Source organism: Nerophis ophidion, linkage group LG10 (genome assembly GCF_033978795.1).
Source record: "Nerophis ophidion isolate RoL-2023_Sa linkage group LG10, RoL_Noph_v1.0, whole genome shotgun sequence".
In the NCBI taxonomy this organism is placed as follows: Eukaryota; Metazoa; Chordata; class Actinopteri; order Syngnathiformes; family Syngnathidae; genus Nerophis; species Nerophis ophidion.
The window spans coordinates 67611211-67629259 of NC_084620.1; the positions used below are offsets into that span (position 1 = coordinate 67611211).

The 18049-nt window shown below is 40.9% G+C and overlaps 1 protein-coding gene across 1 annotated transcript in view; it reads left to right on the forward strand.

Annotated features, from left to right (window-relative positions):
• Window positions 1-18049, forward strand: part of atxn10 (ataxin 10) — a 29516-nt gene that overhangs the window by 498 nt on the left and 10969 nt on the right. Inside the window, exons 2-9 of the mRNA XM_061914516.1 lie at window positions 2015-2191; window positions 10014-10096; window positions 10176-10272; window positions 12772-12936; window positions 13021-13101; window positions 14284-14440; window positions 14503-14614; window positions 14769-14953. Of these exons, the coding sequence (XP_061770500.1) occupies window positions 2015-2191; window positions 10014-10096; window positions 10176-10272; window positions 12772-12936; window positions 13021-13101; window positions 14284-14440; window positions 14503-14614; window positions 14769-14953 (1057 nt within the window). The remainder of the gene's footprint in view (window positions 1-2014; window positions 2192-10013; window positions 10097-10175; window positions 10273-12771; window positions 12937-13020; window positions 13102-14283; window positions 14441-14502; window positions 14615-14768; window positions 14954-18049) is intronic.

The following is an 18049-nucleotide window of genomic DNA, read 5'->3' on the forward strand; positions in this document are numbered from 1 at the left end:
CGGGAACCTTTTTGGATGAGAGAGCCATGAAAGCCAAATATTTAAAAAATGTATTTCTGTGAGAGCCATGTAACATTTTTTAACACTGAAATAAACTAAATGCATGCATTTTTAAGTAAGACCAACATTTTTACAGTCTTTTATTGTTTTTAATGACAGTTATTCTGAAGCTAACCAATAATAACTAAAATACTTCTTACCATTAATGCAACTTCTTGAACAGGTGCGGTAGAAAATGGATGGATGGATTAAAATTATATTTTGAACGTTATTTTTAACACTGATTCCCAGTGTAATTATTTATTACTTATCGTGTTAAGCAATGTCAGCTAAGATTTATCTGAGAGCCAGATGCAGTCATCAAAAGAGCCACATCTGGCTCGAGAGCCATAGGTTCCCTACCCCTGGTTTACAACTTGGCAGAGTCACCGTGTAATACTCTTCCATACCAGTATGTGGCAGCCGGTAGCTAATAGCTTTGTAGATGTCGGAAACAGCGGAAGGCAGGGTGAAGGTAAAAAGGTGTCTAATGCCTAAACCAAAAATAAACAAAAGGTGAGTGCCCTTAAGAAAAGGCATTGAAGCTTAGGGAAGGCTATGCAGAACAACACTAAAACTGAACTGGCTACAAAGTAAATAAAAACAGATTGCTGGACGACAGCAAAGACTTACTGTGGAGCAAAGACGGCGTCCACAATGTACATCCGAACATGACAATCAACAATGTCCCCACAAAGAAGGATCAATCAATCAATCAATCAATGTTTACTTATATAGCCCTAAATCACTAGTGTCTCAAAGGGCTGCACAAACCACTACGACATCCTCGGTAGGCCCACATAAGGGCAAGGAAAACTCACACCCAGTGGGACATCGGTGACAATAATGACTATGAGAACCTTGGAGAGGACGAAAGCAATGGATGTCGAGCGGGTCTAACATGATACTGTGAAAGTTCAATCCATAGTGGATCCAACACAGTCGCGAGAGTCCAGTCCAAAGCGGATCCAACACAGCAGCGAGAGTCCCGTTCACAGCGGAGCCAGCAGGAAACCATCCCAAGCGGAGGCGGATCAGCAGCGCAGAGATGTCCCCAGCCGATACACAGGCGAGCAGTACATGGCCACCGGATCGGACCGGACCCCCTCCACAAGGGAGAGTGGGACATAGGAGAAAAAGAAAAGAAACGGCAGATCAACTGGTCTAAAAAGGGAGTCTATTTAAAGGCTAGAGTATACGAATGAGTTTTAAGGTGAGACTTAAATGCTTCTACTGAGGTGGCATCTCGAACTGTTACCGGGAGGGCATTCCAGAGTACTGGAGCCCGAACGGAAACCGCTCTATAGCCCGCAGACTTTTTTTGGGCTTTGGGAATCACTTAAAAACAACAGAAAAATGTTTGACTGCTAAAACAAAGTAGAAGCGGGAAATATGGCTCAAAGAAAGACATGAAACTACTACAAGAAAATGACAAAAAACAGGAAAAGCCACCAAAATAGGAGCGCAAGATAAGAACTAAAACACTACATACAGGAAAACAGCAAAAAAGTCCAAATAAGTCAGGGTGTGATGTGACAGGTGGTGACAGTACACCTACTTTGAGACAAGAGCTATATTTATGCATGCTTAGTTATGGTTTAAAGTCATATCCAACAATTGCGACAATGACTTTTTACTGTCAACTGAGTTTTGTTTTTTAAGGATTTCTGCTGGTGGTGTGCCTCTGCATTTTTTCAAAGCAGAAAAATGTGCCTTGGCTCAGAAAAGGTTGAAAAACACTGATGTAATTAATATGCTAACAACAAGCTTAGAAGTTGCTTATATCGTGTTTTTTTTCTCATAGTCTTACATTTCTAAAGATAACTAAATCTACTTTTTCTTATAGTGTGTTGTGTTCCTTTGCGTGTCTTTAACCATTAAATGTACACAAAAAAACCTCATAAAATGTATACCTGTATAAGGCAGAGATTGCTTTACATTGTACTCAACTATGACGTCATTCTGTTTTCTTCAGGGATGCTGTTAGTGGAAAGGCTTTCTCCGGTCTTCTAAAAGTCTTATCCAGACTCAGTGATGAGCTGCAAGCTTCCAGCGGCTCTGATTACAACTTAAAGCTGCAGCTTGCTGCTGAGTGCTTTCGAGCTCAGAGGAACTCCTGTGTGCAAAGTTCCCGTAACCAGTGCCTGCTCAGGTAAGGATTGTAGAGATTGTTTTTTTTTTTTTTTCCAGGACTGACTGACTGATTGATTGATTGATTGATTGATTGATAGATACTTTTATTAGTAGATTGCACAGTTCAGTACATATTCCGTACAATTGACCACTAAATGGTAACACCCCAATAAGTTTTTCAACTTGTTTAAGTCGGGGTCCACGTTAATCAATTCATGGTAACCGATTATTAGTAGTCAAGGAGGCCGGGAGCCGATATTTATTTGCAGTAAAGGTTATTTAAACTAGGGCCGGGTGATATTGCCTTTTTTAAATATTGCGATATTTTTAGGCCATATCGCGATGTACGATATATATTACGATATTTTGCCTTGGCCTTGAATGAACACTTCATGCATATAATCACAGCAATATGATGATTCTATGTGTAGACATTAAAATATTCTTCGTCATACTGCATTCATATATGCTACTTTTAAAGGCCTACTGAAATGAGATTTTCTTATTTAAACGGGGATAGCAGGTCCATTCTATGTGTCATACTTGATCATTTCGCGATATTGCCATATTTTTGCTGAAAGGATTTAATAGAGAACATCGACGATAAAGTTTGCAACTTTTGGTCGCTAATATAAAAGCTAATATAATAGCCAGCAGCAGCTAGAGCTATTCGGACCGAGAAAGCGACAATTTCCCCATTAATTTAGATTCGTGGATGAGGAAATTTAGAGTGAAGGTGTAGAAAAGAAAAAAAGGCGAGGGTAGTGAGAGCGATTCAGCAGTATAGCTCGGTTGGTAGAGTGGCCGTGCCAGCAACTTGAGGGTTGCAGGTTCGATTCCCGCTTCCGCCATCCTAGTCATTGCGATTGTGTCCTTGGGCAAGACACTTTACCCACGTGCTCCCAGTGCCACCCGCAATGGTTTAAATGTAACTTAGATATTGGGTTTCACTATGTAAAGCGCTTTGAGTCACTAGAGATAAGCGCTATATAAATATAATTCACTTCACTTCACTTCAGATGTTGTTAGACACATTTACTAGGATAATTCTGGAAAATCCCTTATCTGCCTATTGTTTTACTAGTCTTTTAGTGAGATTATAAAGTACCTGAAAAGCAGAGGGGTGTGGCCACGGGTGTGTTGACGCCAGAGTCTCTGAGGGAAGTCATGCAGCTGCAGCCAGACGGAAGCTACGCTGATGTCTCCGGTAAGAGCTGACTTATTTCCACAATTTTCTCACCGAAAACTTCCGGTTGACAAATGGTCGGGATCCATGTTCGCTTGACCGCTCTGATCCATAGTAAAGCTTCATCTTCGGAAATTTTAAACAAGGAAACACCGACTCTGTTTGTGTGGCTAAAGGCTAAAAGCTTCCCACCTCCATCTTTCTACTTTGACTTCCCCATTTTTAATTGAACAAATTGCAAAAGATTCAGCAACACAGATGTCCAGAATACTGTGTAATTATGGGATTAAAGCAGACTACTTATAGCTTGGATCGGGCTGGAAAATAATGTCCGCTACAACCCGAGACATCAAACGCACGCGTCATCATACGAGTCATCATACCGCGACGTTTTCAACAGGACACTTCGCAGGAAATTTAAAATTGCAGTTTAGTAAACTAAAAAGGCCGTATTGGCACGTGTTGCAATGTTAATATTTCATCATTGATATATAAACTATCTGACTGCGTGGTTGCTAGTAGTGGGTTTCAGTAGGCCTTTAAACTTTCATACAGAGAGGGAAATCACAACTAAGTCAATTGACCAAAAGTGTATTTATTAAAGTTATTAAGCAATGGCACAAACATTCAAGTCATTTCCAAAAAATTAAGTGCAAGATTGTCAGAGACATTTTAAGTATCAAATAAAAATGAGCTGCATAATAGGAAATCAAATAGTATTCGTCCTTCACTATGTGGTAGGTTACTACGGTTATAAAATTCTCTTCATTCTCTAGAGAGTGACTTTTCAAACGATGCTACATATTAGCAGTAATGCTACTTTTTATAGCAACGCACTTTTTATAGCAACGCTTGTACCGCATGCTTGACTCATTACGGTTGTCTGTTCGACATATTCCCACTTGAAGCCGAACCACCGCCAGACGATGGAAACCCTGCGGTTTTTATTGGGAATTAAGTCTTCCTTCATTTGTTACCAGATCCGCGCCTTCTTTCTCTCGTACGGCTACGTTAGCAGCTAACGTAGCCCAGTCTGCTACCTCTCTGCTCTTTGAGGGCAGACACGTATGTGACGTATGAGGTGACAGTATGTGACGTATGTAAGAATGTGCGCCTGCTTGTCTGTGAGAAGGAAAGACAGGAAAGAGTGGGAAGAGCCTGAAGTGTAATGCCCGCAGCTAAAAGCAACTGCGTGAGAACGTCTACTCGAATATTACGATATAGTCATTTTCTATATCGCACAGAGACAAACCCGCGATGTATCGTATATATCGATATATCGCCCAGCCCTAATTTAAACATGAATAGTATCATCATCATCATCGACGGTCACTCGAAGCGAGTATGACGATCCTCCTGGTAGGGGTGTATCCCTTTTATGGAGGATGCCTGTGCGTGACTTTGTTTACCGTGGGGAGACTGGTGCACAGACACTCACCACACGATCCTTGACCGATCCGGGTCAGGGTCCAGTGGCATGAATAGTATACGTAATAAACAGCATCACAAGGCTTTCAGTTTTTATGTTTTTGAAAATGTTTTAAAGAAACGTTGGACCTGTAGCGATAATGTTTTATGCGGCACCAAAAGACATCAGGGCATTTCACAAACACCTTGATTACGGATGTGAAAATATAAGATTTCTCTCCATCACAGTAACTTACCATCTACTCAATGTTATACAACTTATCAATCAATCAATCAATGTTTATTTATATAGCCCTAAATCACCAGTGTCTCAAAGGGCTGCACAAACCACAATGACATCCTCAGTAGAGCCCACATAAGGGCAAGGAAAACTCACCCCAGTGGGACGTCAGTGACAATGATGACTATGAGAAACCTTGGAGAGGACCGAAAGAAATGGATGTCGAGGGCTTCTAACATGATACTGTGAAAGTTCAATCCATAGTGGATCCAACACAGTAGCGAGAGTCCTGTCCATAGTGGGGCCAGCAGGAAACCATCCCAAGCGGAGGCGGATCAGCAGCGCAGAGATGTCCCCAGCCGAGCGGTCCATCCTGGGTCCCGACTCTGGACAGCCCGTACTTAATCCATGGCCACCGGACCGGACCCCTCCACAAGGAAGAGTGGGACAGAGGAGAAAAAGAAAAGAAACGGCAGATCAACTGGTCTAAAAAGGGTGTCTATTTAAAGGCGAGAGTATACAAATGAGTTTTAAGATGAAACTTAAATGCTTCTACTGAGGAAGCATCTCGAACTGTTACCGGGAGGGCAATCCAGAGTACTGGAGCCCGAATGGAAAACTATAGCTTTATAGCCCGCAGACTTTTTTTGGGCTCTGGGAATCACTAATTAGCCGGAGTCCTTTGAACGCAGATTTCTTGCCGGGACATATGGTACAATACAATCTGTAAGATAGGCTGGAGCTAGACCGTGTAGTATTTTATACGTAAGTAGTAAAACCTTAAAGTCACATCTTAAGTGCACAGGAAGCCAGTGCAGGTGAGCCAGTATAGGTATATATACAGGTATATATATATGTATATAAGTATATAAATGTATATACAGTATAGGCGTAATGGGATCAAACTTTGTTGTTCTTATCAAAAGTCCAGCCGCCGCATTTTGTACCAACTGTAATCTTTTAATGCTAGACATGGGGAGACCCGAAAATAATACGTTACAGTAATCGAGATGAGACGTAACAGTTTATGGATGTAATACTTTAAGTTACCTCTTTAGGAACCCTGGAATATTGTGAACATTTGAAAAAAACTATTCTGCCTGCTCTTCTTTGCTTGTATGTTAGGTCTCCTATTTGTTAAGATATTTACACAAAGTCTGGATTTTTGGCAGAGATATTTTTTCTGTTGTTTTAATTGTCCACCGATCTCTGTCCCGTTATTTGATCGAATCACAAAACGTGCAACTCTGTGCGCTCTTTTAAAGAGTCCCCAGTACGAGTGTTGCGGACGGAGGCTTGTCGAGCGACTCAATCGCTGCAGCTGCGAAAACAAACACAACATGGACAAAAACTGAATTTCTCAGCAAAAATGTAAAGTGTTGACAGGTATGCAGAGGAGACATACTGTCGGTGACCAGCACTGCAAGGAGAAAAAAAGGGGGTGCGGCCGAGTGAGCGCCGCAGTAAAAACAGTTGAACATACCGGAGAAGAATTCTCACAAGAACTTAAATAAATCAGATATCAAAACATTCTTGGGGAGAATGATTGACAATGAGAGTACCGTATTTTTTAAGGCGCACTTAAAATCCTTTCATTTTCTCAAAACTCGACAGTGCGCCTTATAACCCGGTGCGCCTAATGCACGGAATCATTTTGGTTGTGCTTACCGACCTCAAAACTATTTTATTGGGTACATGGTGAAATGATAAGTGTGACCAGTAGATGGTATTCACACATAAGAGATACCTGTGGACTGCAATATGATGGCAGTCACACATTAGAGATAACGTGTAGACTGCACTTTGACTTAAGTAAACACCAAAATGTTGTCTGTTCCATTGAAAATATACAACATTACACACGGCGCTCATAAAAGTATCAAAATGTTTCAGTACGACTTTGGTAAGCTTGAAGATGATCTGTAAAATATATTCTATGCAACATTTCGCTACGATGAGGTGGCGACTTGTCCAGGGTGTACGCCGCCTTCCGCCCGATTGTAGCTGAGATAGGCACCAGCGCCCCCCGTGACCCCAAAGGGAATAAGCGGTAGGAAAAGGATGGATGAATGCAACATTTTGACCAAAGAACCACCATTACATGTAGACCACATGTCACACTATAAGTGTTATCAATTTAGAATAAATAAAAAAGACCCCTTTTTAATGCGCTCTATATTCCGGTGCTTTTTGTATGAAAATAGACCTGACTAGATCTGCATATCGGCAGTGTGCCGCATAATCTCGTTTGCCCAAAAAATACGATACATTTCCATCCATCCATCCATCCATCTTCTTCCGCTTATCCGAGGTCGGGTCGCGGGGGCAACAGCCTAAGCAGGGAAACCCAGACTTCCCTCTCCCTAGCCACTTCGTCTAGCTCTTCCCGGGGGATCCCGAGGCGTTCCCAGGCTAGCCGGGAGACATAGTCTTCCCAACGTGTCCTGGGTCTTCCCCGTGGCCTCCTACCGGTTGGACGTGCCCTAAACACTTCCCTAGGGAGGCGTTCGGGTGGCATCCTGACCAGATGCCCGAACCACCTCATCTGGCTCTTCTCGATGTGGAGGAGCAGCGGCTTTACTTTGAGCTCCTCCCGGATGGCAGAGCTTCTCACCCTATCTCTAAAGGAGAGCCCCGCCACACGACGGAGGAAACTCATTTGGGCCGCTTGTACCCGTGATCTTATCCTTTCGGTCATGACCCAAAGCTCATGACCATAGGTGAGGATGGGAACGTAGATCGACCGGTAAATTGAGAGCTTTGCCTTCCGGCTCAGCTCCTTTTTCACCACAATGGATCGGTACAAAGTCCGCATTACTGAAGACGCCGCACCGATCCGCCTGTCGATCTCCCGATCCACTCTTCCCCCACTCGTGAACAAGACTCCTAGGTACTTGAACTCCTCCACTTGGGGCAGGGTCTCCTCCCCAACCCGGAGATGGCACTCCACCCTTTTCCGGGAGAGAACCATGGACTCGGATTTGGAGGTGCTGATTCTCATTCCGGCCGCTTCACACTCGGCTGCGAACCGGTCCAGCGAGAGCTGAAGATCCCGGCCAGATGAAGCCAACAGGACCACATCGTCTGCAAAAAGCAGAGACCTAATCCCGCGGCCACCAAACCGGTACGATACATTTTGTTCCTAAATTAATAGTATTTAAAAGATGCGCCAGCCAAACAGGGAACTTTTCTCATGCAGGGCAAAAGGACTGGTGCTTGAGCAGGGGTTACTACTATCTACTTAACAAATTAGTATTTTTCTAAATACTAAATACTCGTATCAAATGTGTGTGAATGGTATCTGCTGTTTTAGTTCAGTTGTAGTTGTAAAAAAAGACCTGTAAACAGTTCAGGCCCAAAGTTTGGACACCTTCTCATTCCAATGCATTTTCTTTTTATTTACATTGTAGATTGTCACTGATGGTATCAAAACTATGACACCTTTGAAGTGAAAACCCTTTCCGGAGACTCAAAGGGGAATGCCAAGAGTGTGCCAAACAGTAATCAGAGCAAAGGGTGGCGATTTTGAAGGAACTAGAATATAAAACATGTTATCAGTTTTTTCACCTTTTTTTGTTAAGTTCATAGCTCTACATGTGTTCATAGTTTTGATGCATTCAGTGACAATCTACAATGTAAATAGTCATGGAAATTAAGAAAACCCATTGAATGAGAAGGTATGTCCAAACTTTTGGACTGTACTGGACGGCGTGGCGCAGCGGGAGACTGGCCGTGTTCAACCTGAGGGTCCCTGGTTCAACCTTGTCACGTCCGTTGTGTCTTGAGCAAAACACTTCACCCTTGCTCCTGATGGGTGCTGGTTAGCGCCTTGCATGGCAGCTCCCTCCATATCAATCAATCAATCAATGTTTACTTATATAGCCCTAAATCACTAGTATCTCAAAGGGCTGCACAAACCACTACGACATCCTCGGTAGGCCCACATAAGGGCAAGGAAAACTCACACCCAGTGGGACATCGGTGACAATAATGACCCAGTGGGACGTCGGTGACAATGATGACTATGAGAACCTTGGAGAGGAGGAAAGCAATGGATGTCGAGCGGGTCTAACATGATACTGCGAAAGTTCAATCCATAATGGATCCACACAGTCGCGAGAGTCCAGTCCAAAGCGGATCCGACACAGCAGCGAGAGTCCCGTTCACAGCGGAGCCAGCAGGAAGCCATCCCAAGTGGAGGCGGATCAGTAGCGCAGAGATGTCCCCACCCGATACACAGGCAAGCGGTACATGGCCACCGGATCGGACCGGACCCCCTCCACAAGGGAGAGTGGGACATAGGAGAAAAAGAAAAGAAACGGCAGATCAACTGGTCTAAAAAGGGAGTCTATTTAAAGGCTAGAGTATACAAATGAGTTTTAAGGTGAGACTTAAATGCTTCTACTGAAGTGGCATCTCGAACTGTTACCGGGAGGGCATTCCAGAGTACTGGAGCCCGAAATGAAAACGCTCTATAGCCCGCAGACTTTTTTTGGGCTTTGGGAATCACTAATAAGCCGGAGTCCTTTGAAGGCAGATTTCTTGCCGGGACATATGGTACAATACAATCGGCAAGATAGGATGGAGCTAGACCGTGTAGTATTTTATACGTAAGTAGTAAAACCTTAAAGTCACATCTTAAGTGCACAGGAAGCCAGTGCAGGTGAGCCAGTACAGGTGTAATGTGATCAAACTTTCTTGTTCTTGTCAAAAGTCTAGCAGCCGCATTTTGTACCAACTGTAATCTTTTAATGCTAGACATGGGGAGACCCGAAAATAATACGTTACAGTAGTCGAGGCGAGACGTGTGTGAATGTGTGTGTGAATGGGTAAATGTGGAAGTAGCGCTTTGAGTACCTTGAAGGTAGAAAAGCTCTCTACAAGTACAACCCATGTATCATTTACTGTACGTCAAAATGCCAAATGTCGGTCAATCTTTAAAGGATTGGCACAATTTAGATATTGTCATATACTTTTTTGACACTCAAATGATTTGATATCTTACAGGGAGCTTGGTTTCGTTGATGTTTCTCTTCAGCTACTGAGATTCCTGTACACAAATTCAAAGAACAAGGATGGCGTCTTTGAACGTGAGTCCTAAATATGTCATCAAACCCCAACGCTGACTTTTGATAGTTATATTTCAGTTATCTCCTTTTTTCTATCCAGCTGTGCGTTGTGGGATCCAGTTTCTTGGTAATTTAGCTGTGGGGAACCAAGTGTGTAAAGATGACATTTGGCAGCGGAGCTTTCCAGATCTCTTCTTGTAAGGTTCAGACATTAAAAAAGACACTTTATAGTATCTGCATCAAAATCCTGACTGATTGAACTGAGGTGATAATGCTTAGCAGTGTTTCTTGGAAATGGGCAATTTATTTCTGGCGGCAAGCTCGTGACCATTGGTGTTTAAATTTAACATTGTATATTTTTATAATTGGTTAAGAAGTATGCTTTTTTTTTTTTTTGAAAAGGTTGAAAAATATATGTATTAATAACAGAATATATTTTTCATTTTGCTGTACTTTTGTTGCTGCTTATTTTATTACTATAAGTAACATGGTAGCACCAACTGCATTGTGTACGTCGCTGGTTTATCTAAAATACTATTCTGTTTGACTTTAGTTTGCCAAATAAGTAAAAAGCCCTTTAAATGAGAGATTGGCACTACTATAAAGCTAAGCACACAAAGGAAAGTATATTAATGTAAGCATGAAGAGCACATACATTATGAAGGAATCATGATAAATCAATAGTACAATTTAGTAAAAACTGAAAAAAGCAAATCAACCGTACGGGATAAAAGTTGTTGCTTATGCCGCTATCAGCTTAATACTAATATGCAATGGACAAGCCCCATGACAGGCTAACGAAAATTAGCATTTTAACAGAACAAAATTGAATGAAAAAAAAATACATTTCTACTTACACCAAACTCTGGAAATTAATATTGACCATCAACTTTGTACTACTAGTCAAGTCTGTTTCTTTCTGCACTTAAATTTCTTAAACTCTAGTTTTAAAACCACCAACGTAGTCAATATTTTGTAGAATATGATTCACGTATGTCACCAGGAAGGTTAAGTTTTACCTAAATGTATTGCAAACATTCCCAAAGAAGTATTTTAAAAAGTTAAAACATTTTCCCTGCTACAAGTAAATTTAAGGTTGCCTCAAGTGGTAAAAAAAAAAAAAATTCTTTTGGAAACACTGCTTAGTTTAATGAAGTGTATAACTGCACTGCATCTTACCCAATTAGTATAAAGTGTGTAGGCCATTTTTTTGGATAGGTGACATTTGCGTATCCAGTAAATAAAATGTATGAATAATCTATAAACTTAACCGGAAAGTACATAATATATAATAAAGACATGATGATAATGTGATCTAAAAGATTAATTAACATTTCTTTAAACACTAAAAAACAGTATATATTGCCTGTACTCGCTTTCTGAAAAAACACTAAAAGAAAAGAAAACATTTACGCTTAGTTTGTGTCCCTGGGTTTTCGCTCAGTCCTGTTACCCCTCTGAAAAATCCCCAGATTGCCAGTACAATTGTGGCAAGGCGAGAGGCATGGTCAATATAATGTCTATATATAAATGCCAAATGGCGATGACGCATATATTTCCTTTAAAAAGGCAAAGAAAAATATTTTATACATTCATTAGTATTTAGCACTAACACATTATTAAAGTATTTTTTGTAAATCTCTGTGATGGCAAAGTGTGCATTAGCTTATATGCAATGTGGCTATATTTCATGTATATATGCTAAAAACCTACTGCTAATACCTTCGGTCATGTTACTCAAATTAATTGTCTTTGGCTTAGTGACCTTGTCAAAAATGAAGTAAAGTTGCTCTAGATCAGTGGTTCTCAAATGGGGGTACGCGTACCTCTGAGGGTACTTGAAGGCATGCTAAGGGGTACGTGAAATTTTTTAAAAATATTCTAAAAATAAGAATTAAGAAATCCTTTATAAATATATTTATTGAATAATACTTCAACAAAATACGAATGTAAGTTCATAAACTGCGAAAATAAATGCAACAATGCACTATTCATTGTTGACAGCTAGATTTTTTGTGGCCATGTTCCATAAATATTGATGTTAAAGATTTATTTGTTTGTGAAGAAATGTTTAGAATTAAGTTCATGAATCCAGATGGATCTCTATTACAATCCCCAAAGAGGGCACTTTAAGTTCTATGTGTAGAAATCTTTATTTATAATTGAATCACTTGTTTATTTTTCAAAAAGTTTTTTGTTTTTTTTTAATATCTTTCTTTCCAAATAGTTCAAGAAAGACCACTACAAATGAGCAATATTTTGCACTCTTATACAATTTAACAGATCAGGAACTGATGACATAGTGCTGTATTTTAGTTCTTGAACTCTTTTTTTCAACCAAAAATGCTTTGCTCTGATTAGGGGGTACTTGAATTAAAAAAATGTTCACAGGGGTTACATCACTGAAAAAAGTTTGAGAACCACTGCTCTAGATGGCCCAATGCATGAATTGAGAAGTTCAATATGTAAAAGGGACAAGCGGTACAAAATGGATGGAATATTGGTATTATTAGATTTAGACTTTTAGACAGGAACTTAAGTTTATTTTACAAAAGCAAATGTTAACCATTCGATGGAATACGCCCAAAAATGATCATAATAATGTTTAACCTAGCTATGAATGCTTTATAGGTATTTTAACCTTGACATAAATGCAAAAAGCTGAGTCATTAGCCGTTTCCTCTCATGGTGAGCAGGCAGCTGCTTAGCGTGCATGACGAGAAGACGGTGAGCCACACCTCTATGGTGCTCCACACATGTCTGGATGAAGTCAAGGTGGAGGAACTGTCTGAGCCGCAGAACATCCAATTGGCGCTCAAGGTGATGGAGCTCTGCAGGACGCAACCCGATCTGGACTGGACGTAAGAAGGAGATGATTGGCAGGCACACTTCAGGGGTAAACCCTCAATGTCATTTGTAATGTCTACATTTGTTTGCATTAACAGCGTCCTGATTGCAACTCAACACTTTCTCAAGTCTTCAGCTCTGGTTGAAAAAATGTATGCTGCCATGTCATCCTGTGAAAGGTAATATTTTTGTTTTTAATGTTTTTTATTTTAATGGTGGAATATGCGTGAGGCAAAAAAAAATACATATATATATATATATATATATATATATCTGTGGGCCACAAATGGACTCTGGACAACGTTTTTTTTTTTGACCGGTCATATGCATGCCAAGCAGCAGGTGGCAGCACAGTATCCAAAGTCTTATCAAAATGCTGTTTACATGGGATCCATCCATCCATCCATTTTCTACCGCTTATTCCCTTTGGGGTCGCGGGGGGCGCTGGTGCCTATCTCAGCTATAATCGGGCGGAAGGCGGCGTACACCCTGGAAAAGTCGCTACCTCATCACAGGGCCAACACAGATAGACAGACAACATTCACACTCACATTCACACACTAGGGCCAATTTAGTGTTGCCTATCAACCTATCCCCAGGTGCATGTCTTTGGAAGTGGGAGGAAGCTGGAGTACCCGAAGGGAACCCACGCATTCACGGGGAGAACATGCAAACTCCACACAGAAAGATCCCGAGCCCGGGGTTGAACCCAGGACTAGTCAGGACTTTCTTATTGTGTGGCAGACACACTATCCTCTCTGCCACCGTGTTTACATGTGATCCAAATGCCAAAACATTTAGGGTAGTTAAAAAAAAAAGATTTTTGAATGAATCACGATTGCTATTTGTAACTACTCTTAATCGGTTCTAGGAAAATAAGAAATCAATTTTTAAAATAAATTTGTATTTTTTTATCTGTCCTGTCCAGCCACTCAAGCAAATCACACTGTTGATGTAGATGATCTGTACAGATTGTTAAAGTTGAGAAAGGAGAGGTGTGGGTTACTACTCTTGTTGCTTTATTTTTTGTATTTAAGTTTTTTAAATGTTTGGGTAGAATTTTATTCAACAAAACCCGTTTTATTTTAAGTAATTTAGAAATGATCAGAGCCCTTTGTCTTTTTAATGGAGGAATGTAGTTAATCATACAACTGGCACCCAATGTTATTTAAAAAAAGTATTGATTTTGAATTGGGAATCAATTTTCAATCGAATCATTACCCCCAAGAATCGAATCGAATCATGTGGTGCCCAAATATTTACAGTCTTACAAAACATACTATCTATAGTTCAAAGATCATATATTCCCATGGGGTTCTTTATGCTTCACAATGTAGAAAAAGTGTATTATTGGTTTTCAGACTTACCTTGTTAGAGCTGATCTCGGCCCAGCTAAGTGGCGAAGAGTCCCTGGACTGTGGCGTCCCCTCCAACGTGGCCCGCTTCCTCGCCTCCACCTTCCAGAAAGGTTGCGGAGCCGTGTTGACCCTTGCCACTGGCTCCGCCTCCAGCGAAGAGGTACATTCAGTAATACCTCTCTGGTAGAGGCCATTTGTATCTGTGGATTCTCTCATCTGCAGGTCCTGCAGGAGGCGCTGACTGTGATCGGTCTGCTTGACGTGCTGTGCGAGATGACCTCACACCAAGCGCAGTTCCTCCAGGACCAACCGGACCTTTTAGTGACCACTGTAGGTAAATCAAACCCCACAAAACTCCCTACAAGCGTGGGTGGCGTGGCCCCCCCTGTGATAAAGGTGTCCCGCCATGACAAAAACCAGTCCACATTCCTGCGCCATCGTCAATAAAACACATTTTTAGTGTCTCCTGTTCTTTATCTTCTTCGCAGAGCTCTTGAAGCAGGTCCACTCCATCGGAAAGGCCAGCAAGAACATTTTCAGCTCGGCTCAGAACTTCTCAACCTCGAGCGACGAAGATGACCCTTCTTCCGAATCACCCGTCGTCAGCTTTAAGGCTCACCTTATCAGGCTTATTGGGAACCTGTGCTACACCCACGCCAACAACCAGAACAAGGTTTGAAGTAGCTACTGTAGATAGATGGATACTAGAGGTAGTTGTTGATAGATAGATAGATAGATAGATAGTACTTAATGGATTCTTTCAGGAGAGTTCCCCCAGGAAAATTAAGATTCCACTTGCAGTGTACAGAGTTGAGATATAATTTAAAAAGTAAATAATAAATAATGGGGGTATATGTTATTGTTTTGCATCCCCTGTCATCCTAGTACCCCCCTCCTCCCAGAGAGGAGTTGTACAGTCTGATGGTGTGTGGGACAAAAGAGTTTTTGAGTCTATTAGTCCTGCACTTGGGATGAAGCAGTCTAGCACTGAACAGGCTCCTCTGGCTACTGATAACGGTAGCCAGAGGAGCCTGTTCAGATAGATCTAAATCTAGTGTTTTAAGTGCTTTAGGGGAGTGCCTAAAGTTCAGTGGTGATGTCAAAAGTCCCTAATAGTCCCTTTTTAATGACAAAAAAATTAAAGCTTTCGCAAGAGCTACAATCAAAATAGATATTAATTTGTTTTATGTTTGCATACTATTCTCAAAACTCAATAGCAAGACACCCATGTCATTATAGTAGCAATAATAAAAAAGGTATACTCATTTTGCTGCATGCTTTGATTGGGAAAAAGTATCTCCATCTGGTAGACAAATGCAGTGTAAATTAATATCCTATGTGAAGATGAAAGCAGGATGAGAAATGGCATTTTTAACCAATCTATTCAGCAATGCCAAAATAGCTTTAAAAGGAAACAATGAATGGCACATGTACAAGGATCTCTTAAGGCAGGAGTGTCCATCTTTTGCCACCAATGTACTCAATAGGTGACAAATCAAACAGGGTTTCTTTCACACTGCAGGTCAATTCCGATTTTTTTTTTTTGTCTAAACGCGACCTGTATTGATTTTTTTTAAATTAATGTCAGTACAAACAGTGCAATTCCAAATGTTTCATATCCGGGCCTCTTTCGTATGTGGATATAAATCGGAAATGTGATGCACCTGCAGTGTGAACACTCCTGCGCTCAGGTCAGTTCATCTGACCAGAACGCAGGGACGGCGTGGCGCAGTGGGAGAGTGGCCGTGCGCAACCCGAGGGGCCCTGGTTCAAATCCCACCTAGTACCAACCTCGTCACGTCCGTTGTGTCCTGAGCAAGACACTTCACCCTTGCTCCCGATGGGTGCTGGTTGGCGCCTTGCATGGCAGCTCCCTCCATCAGTGTGTGAATGTGTGTGTGAATGGGTAAATGTGGAAGTAGTGTCAAAGCTCTTTGAGTACCTTGAAGGTAGAAAAGCGCTATACAAGTACAACCCATTTATCATTTATCATAACGCCATCAAAAAGTGATAAGCCTCATAATTATTTGGCAAAATAGACTGTAACAAAATAAATAGTTGACAAAAGAGCAGAAAACAGGTAAAAGTAAATGATTTAGGAACTGAGGTCAATGTTTCACCACTCCTGTCTCCGACTGCTCGCCCACACCCTTTTCGGAGCAGACATCAAAGCAAAAGATCCTCCAAACTGCTAGAGCCAAAATGCTTGTCATCTTCTTTCTAAATCTTCTCCACGCAATATGTTTGGTTAAAAAAATGTTGGCTTTGATTGCACAAAATTCTTGAAATTGCCACAAATGCGTCCATACTGAGACAGACTAGAATCGAAGCCACTACAAGGACGTGTGACGTCATGTCTGAATGCGGGTCAATTTGCATTCGCATTAGATCACTTATTTTTTGTAATGTAAACAGCCACAAAAAGAGATTGAATTTCACCAAAAAAATCTGAATTGGACATCATACTCTGCATTTTGAACAAACCCTAAATGTCACATTTACAAGCACTCCAGCGCGTTTACTTGTACAAAGCTGGACAGCCGGTTTATGTCCTCCAATAAGCTCAATAAGTTCGTCTTTTCTTTAGTGAATACATCTCCAAAAGGTAAACATGGTAGACTATAGGCTACTCGAAGCTAGCAGCTACACAACAGCTCGGCACACAATATCACACAAGCTAGACAAGTGTCTTTAACTGAACAATATTGCATTTTGAACCACAACATTTGTCAATTTCAAAGTATCAAATATTTCTAGTTGCATACAAAGTCTCCAAGGCAGAAGTGTATTAAAAAGTATCCAGTAACAAACGTGTCCGCATCATTCAACTTACTGCGTCATGGGCTTAACTTAATGAATTATTGTCGCCACTTGGTGTTGCCAAAACAATTCACTTCAACTTAAAGACAGCATACGTCCATTCCATATTAAAAAAATGTTAGTGATTTTCATACCTACCATTGTTCTCTGTTTGACTAATTTCACTTGATGAAGCCTTTTTTTAAAATTTTCCAGACAAGAAAATAAAAGTACAAACCCTGTTTTCATATGAGTTGGGAAATTGTGTTAGATGTAAATATACACAGAATACAATGATTTGCAAATCATTTTCAACCCATATTCAGTTGAATATGCTACAAAGACAACATATTTCGTGTTCAAACCGATAAACATTTTTTTTTTGTTCAAATAATCATTAACTTTAGAATTTGATGCCAGCAACACGTGACAAAGAAGTTGGGAAAGGTAGCAATAAATACTGATAAAGTTGAGAAATGCTCATCAAACACTTATTTGGAACATCCCACAGGTGTGCAGGCTAATTGGGAACAGGTGGGTGCCATGATTGGGTATAAAAACAACTTCCGAAAAAATGCTCAGTCTTTCACAAAAAAGGATGGGGTGAGGTACACCCCTTCGTCTACGACTGCGTGAGCAAATAGTCAAACAGTTTAAGAACAACGTTTCTCAAAGTGCAATTGCAAGAAATTTAGGGATTTCAACATCTACGGTCCATAATATCATCAAAAGGTTCAGAGAATCTGGAGAAATCACTCCACGTAAGCAGCATGGCCGGAAACCAACATTGAATGACCGTGACCTTCGATCCCTTAGACGGCACTGTATCAAAAAACGACATCAATCTCTAAAGGATATCACCACATGGGTTCAGGAACACTTCAGAAAACCACTGTCACTAAATACAGTTCATCGCTACATCTGTAAGTGCAAGTTAAAACTCTGCTATGCAAAGCGAAAGCCATTTATC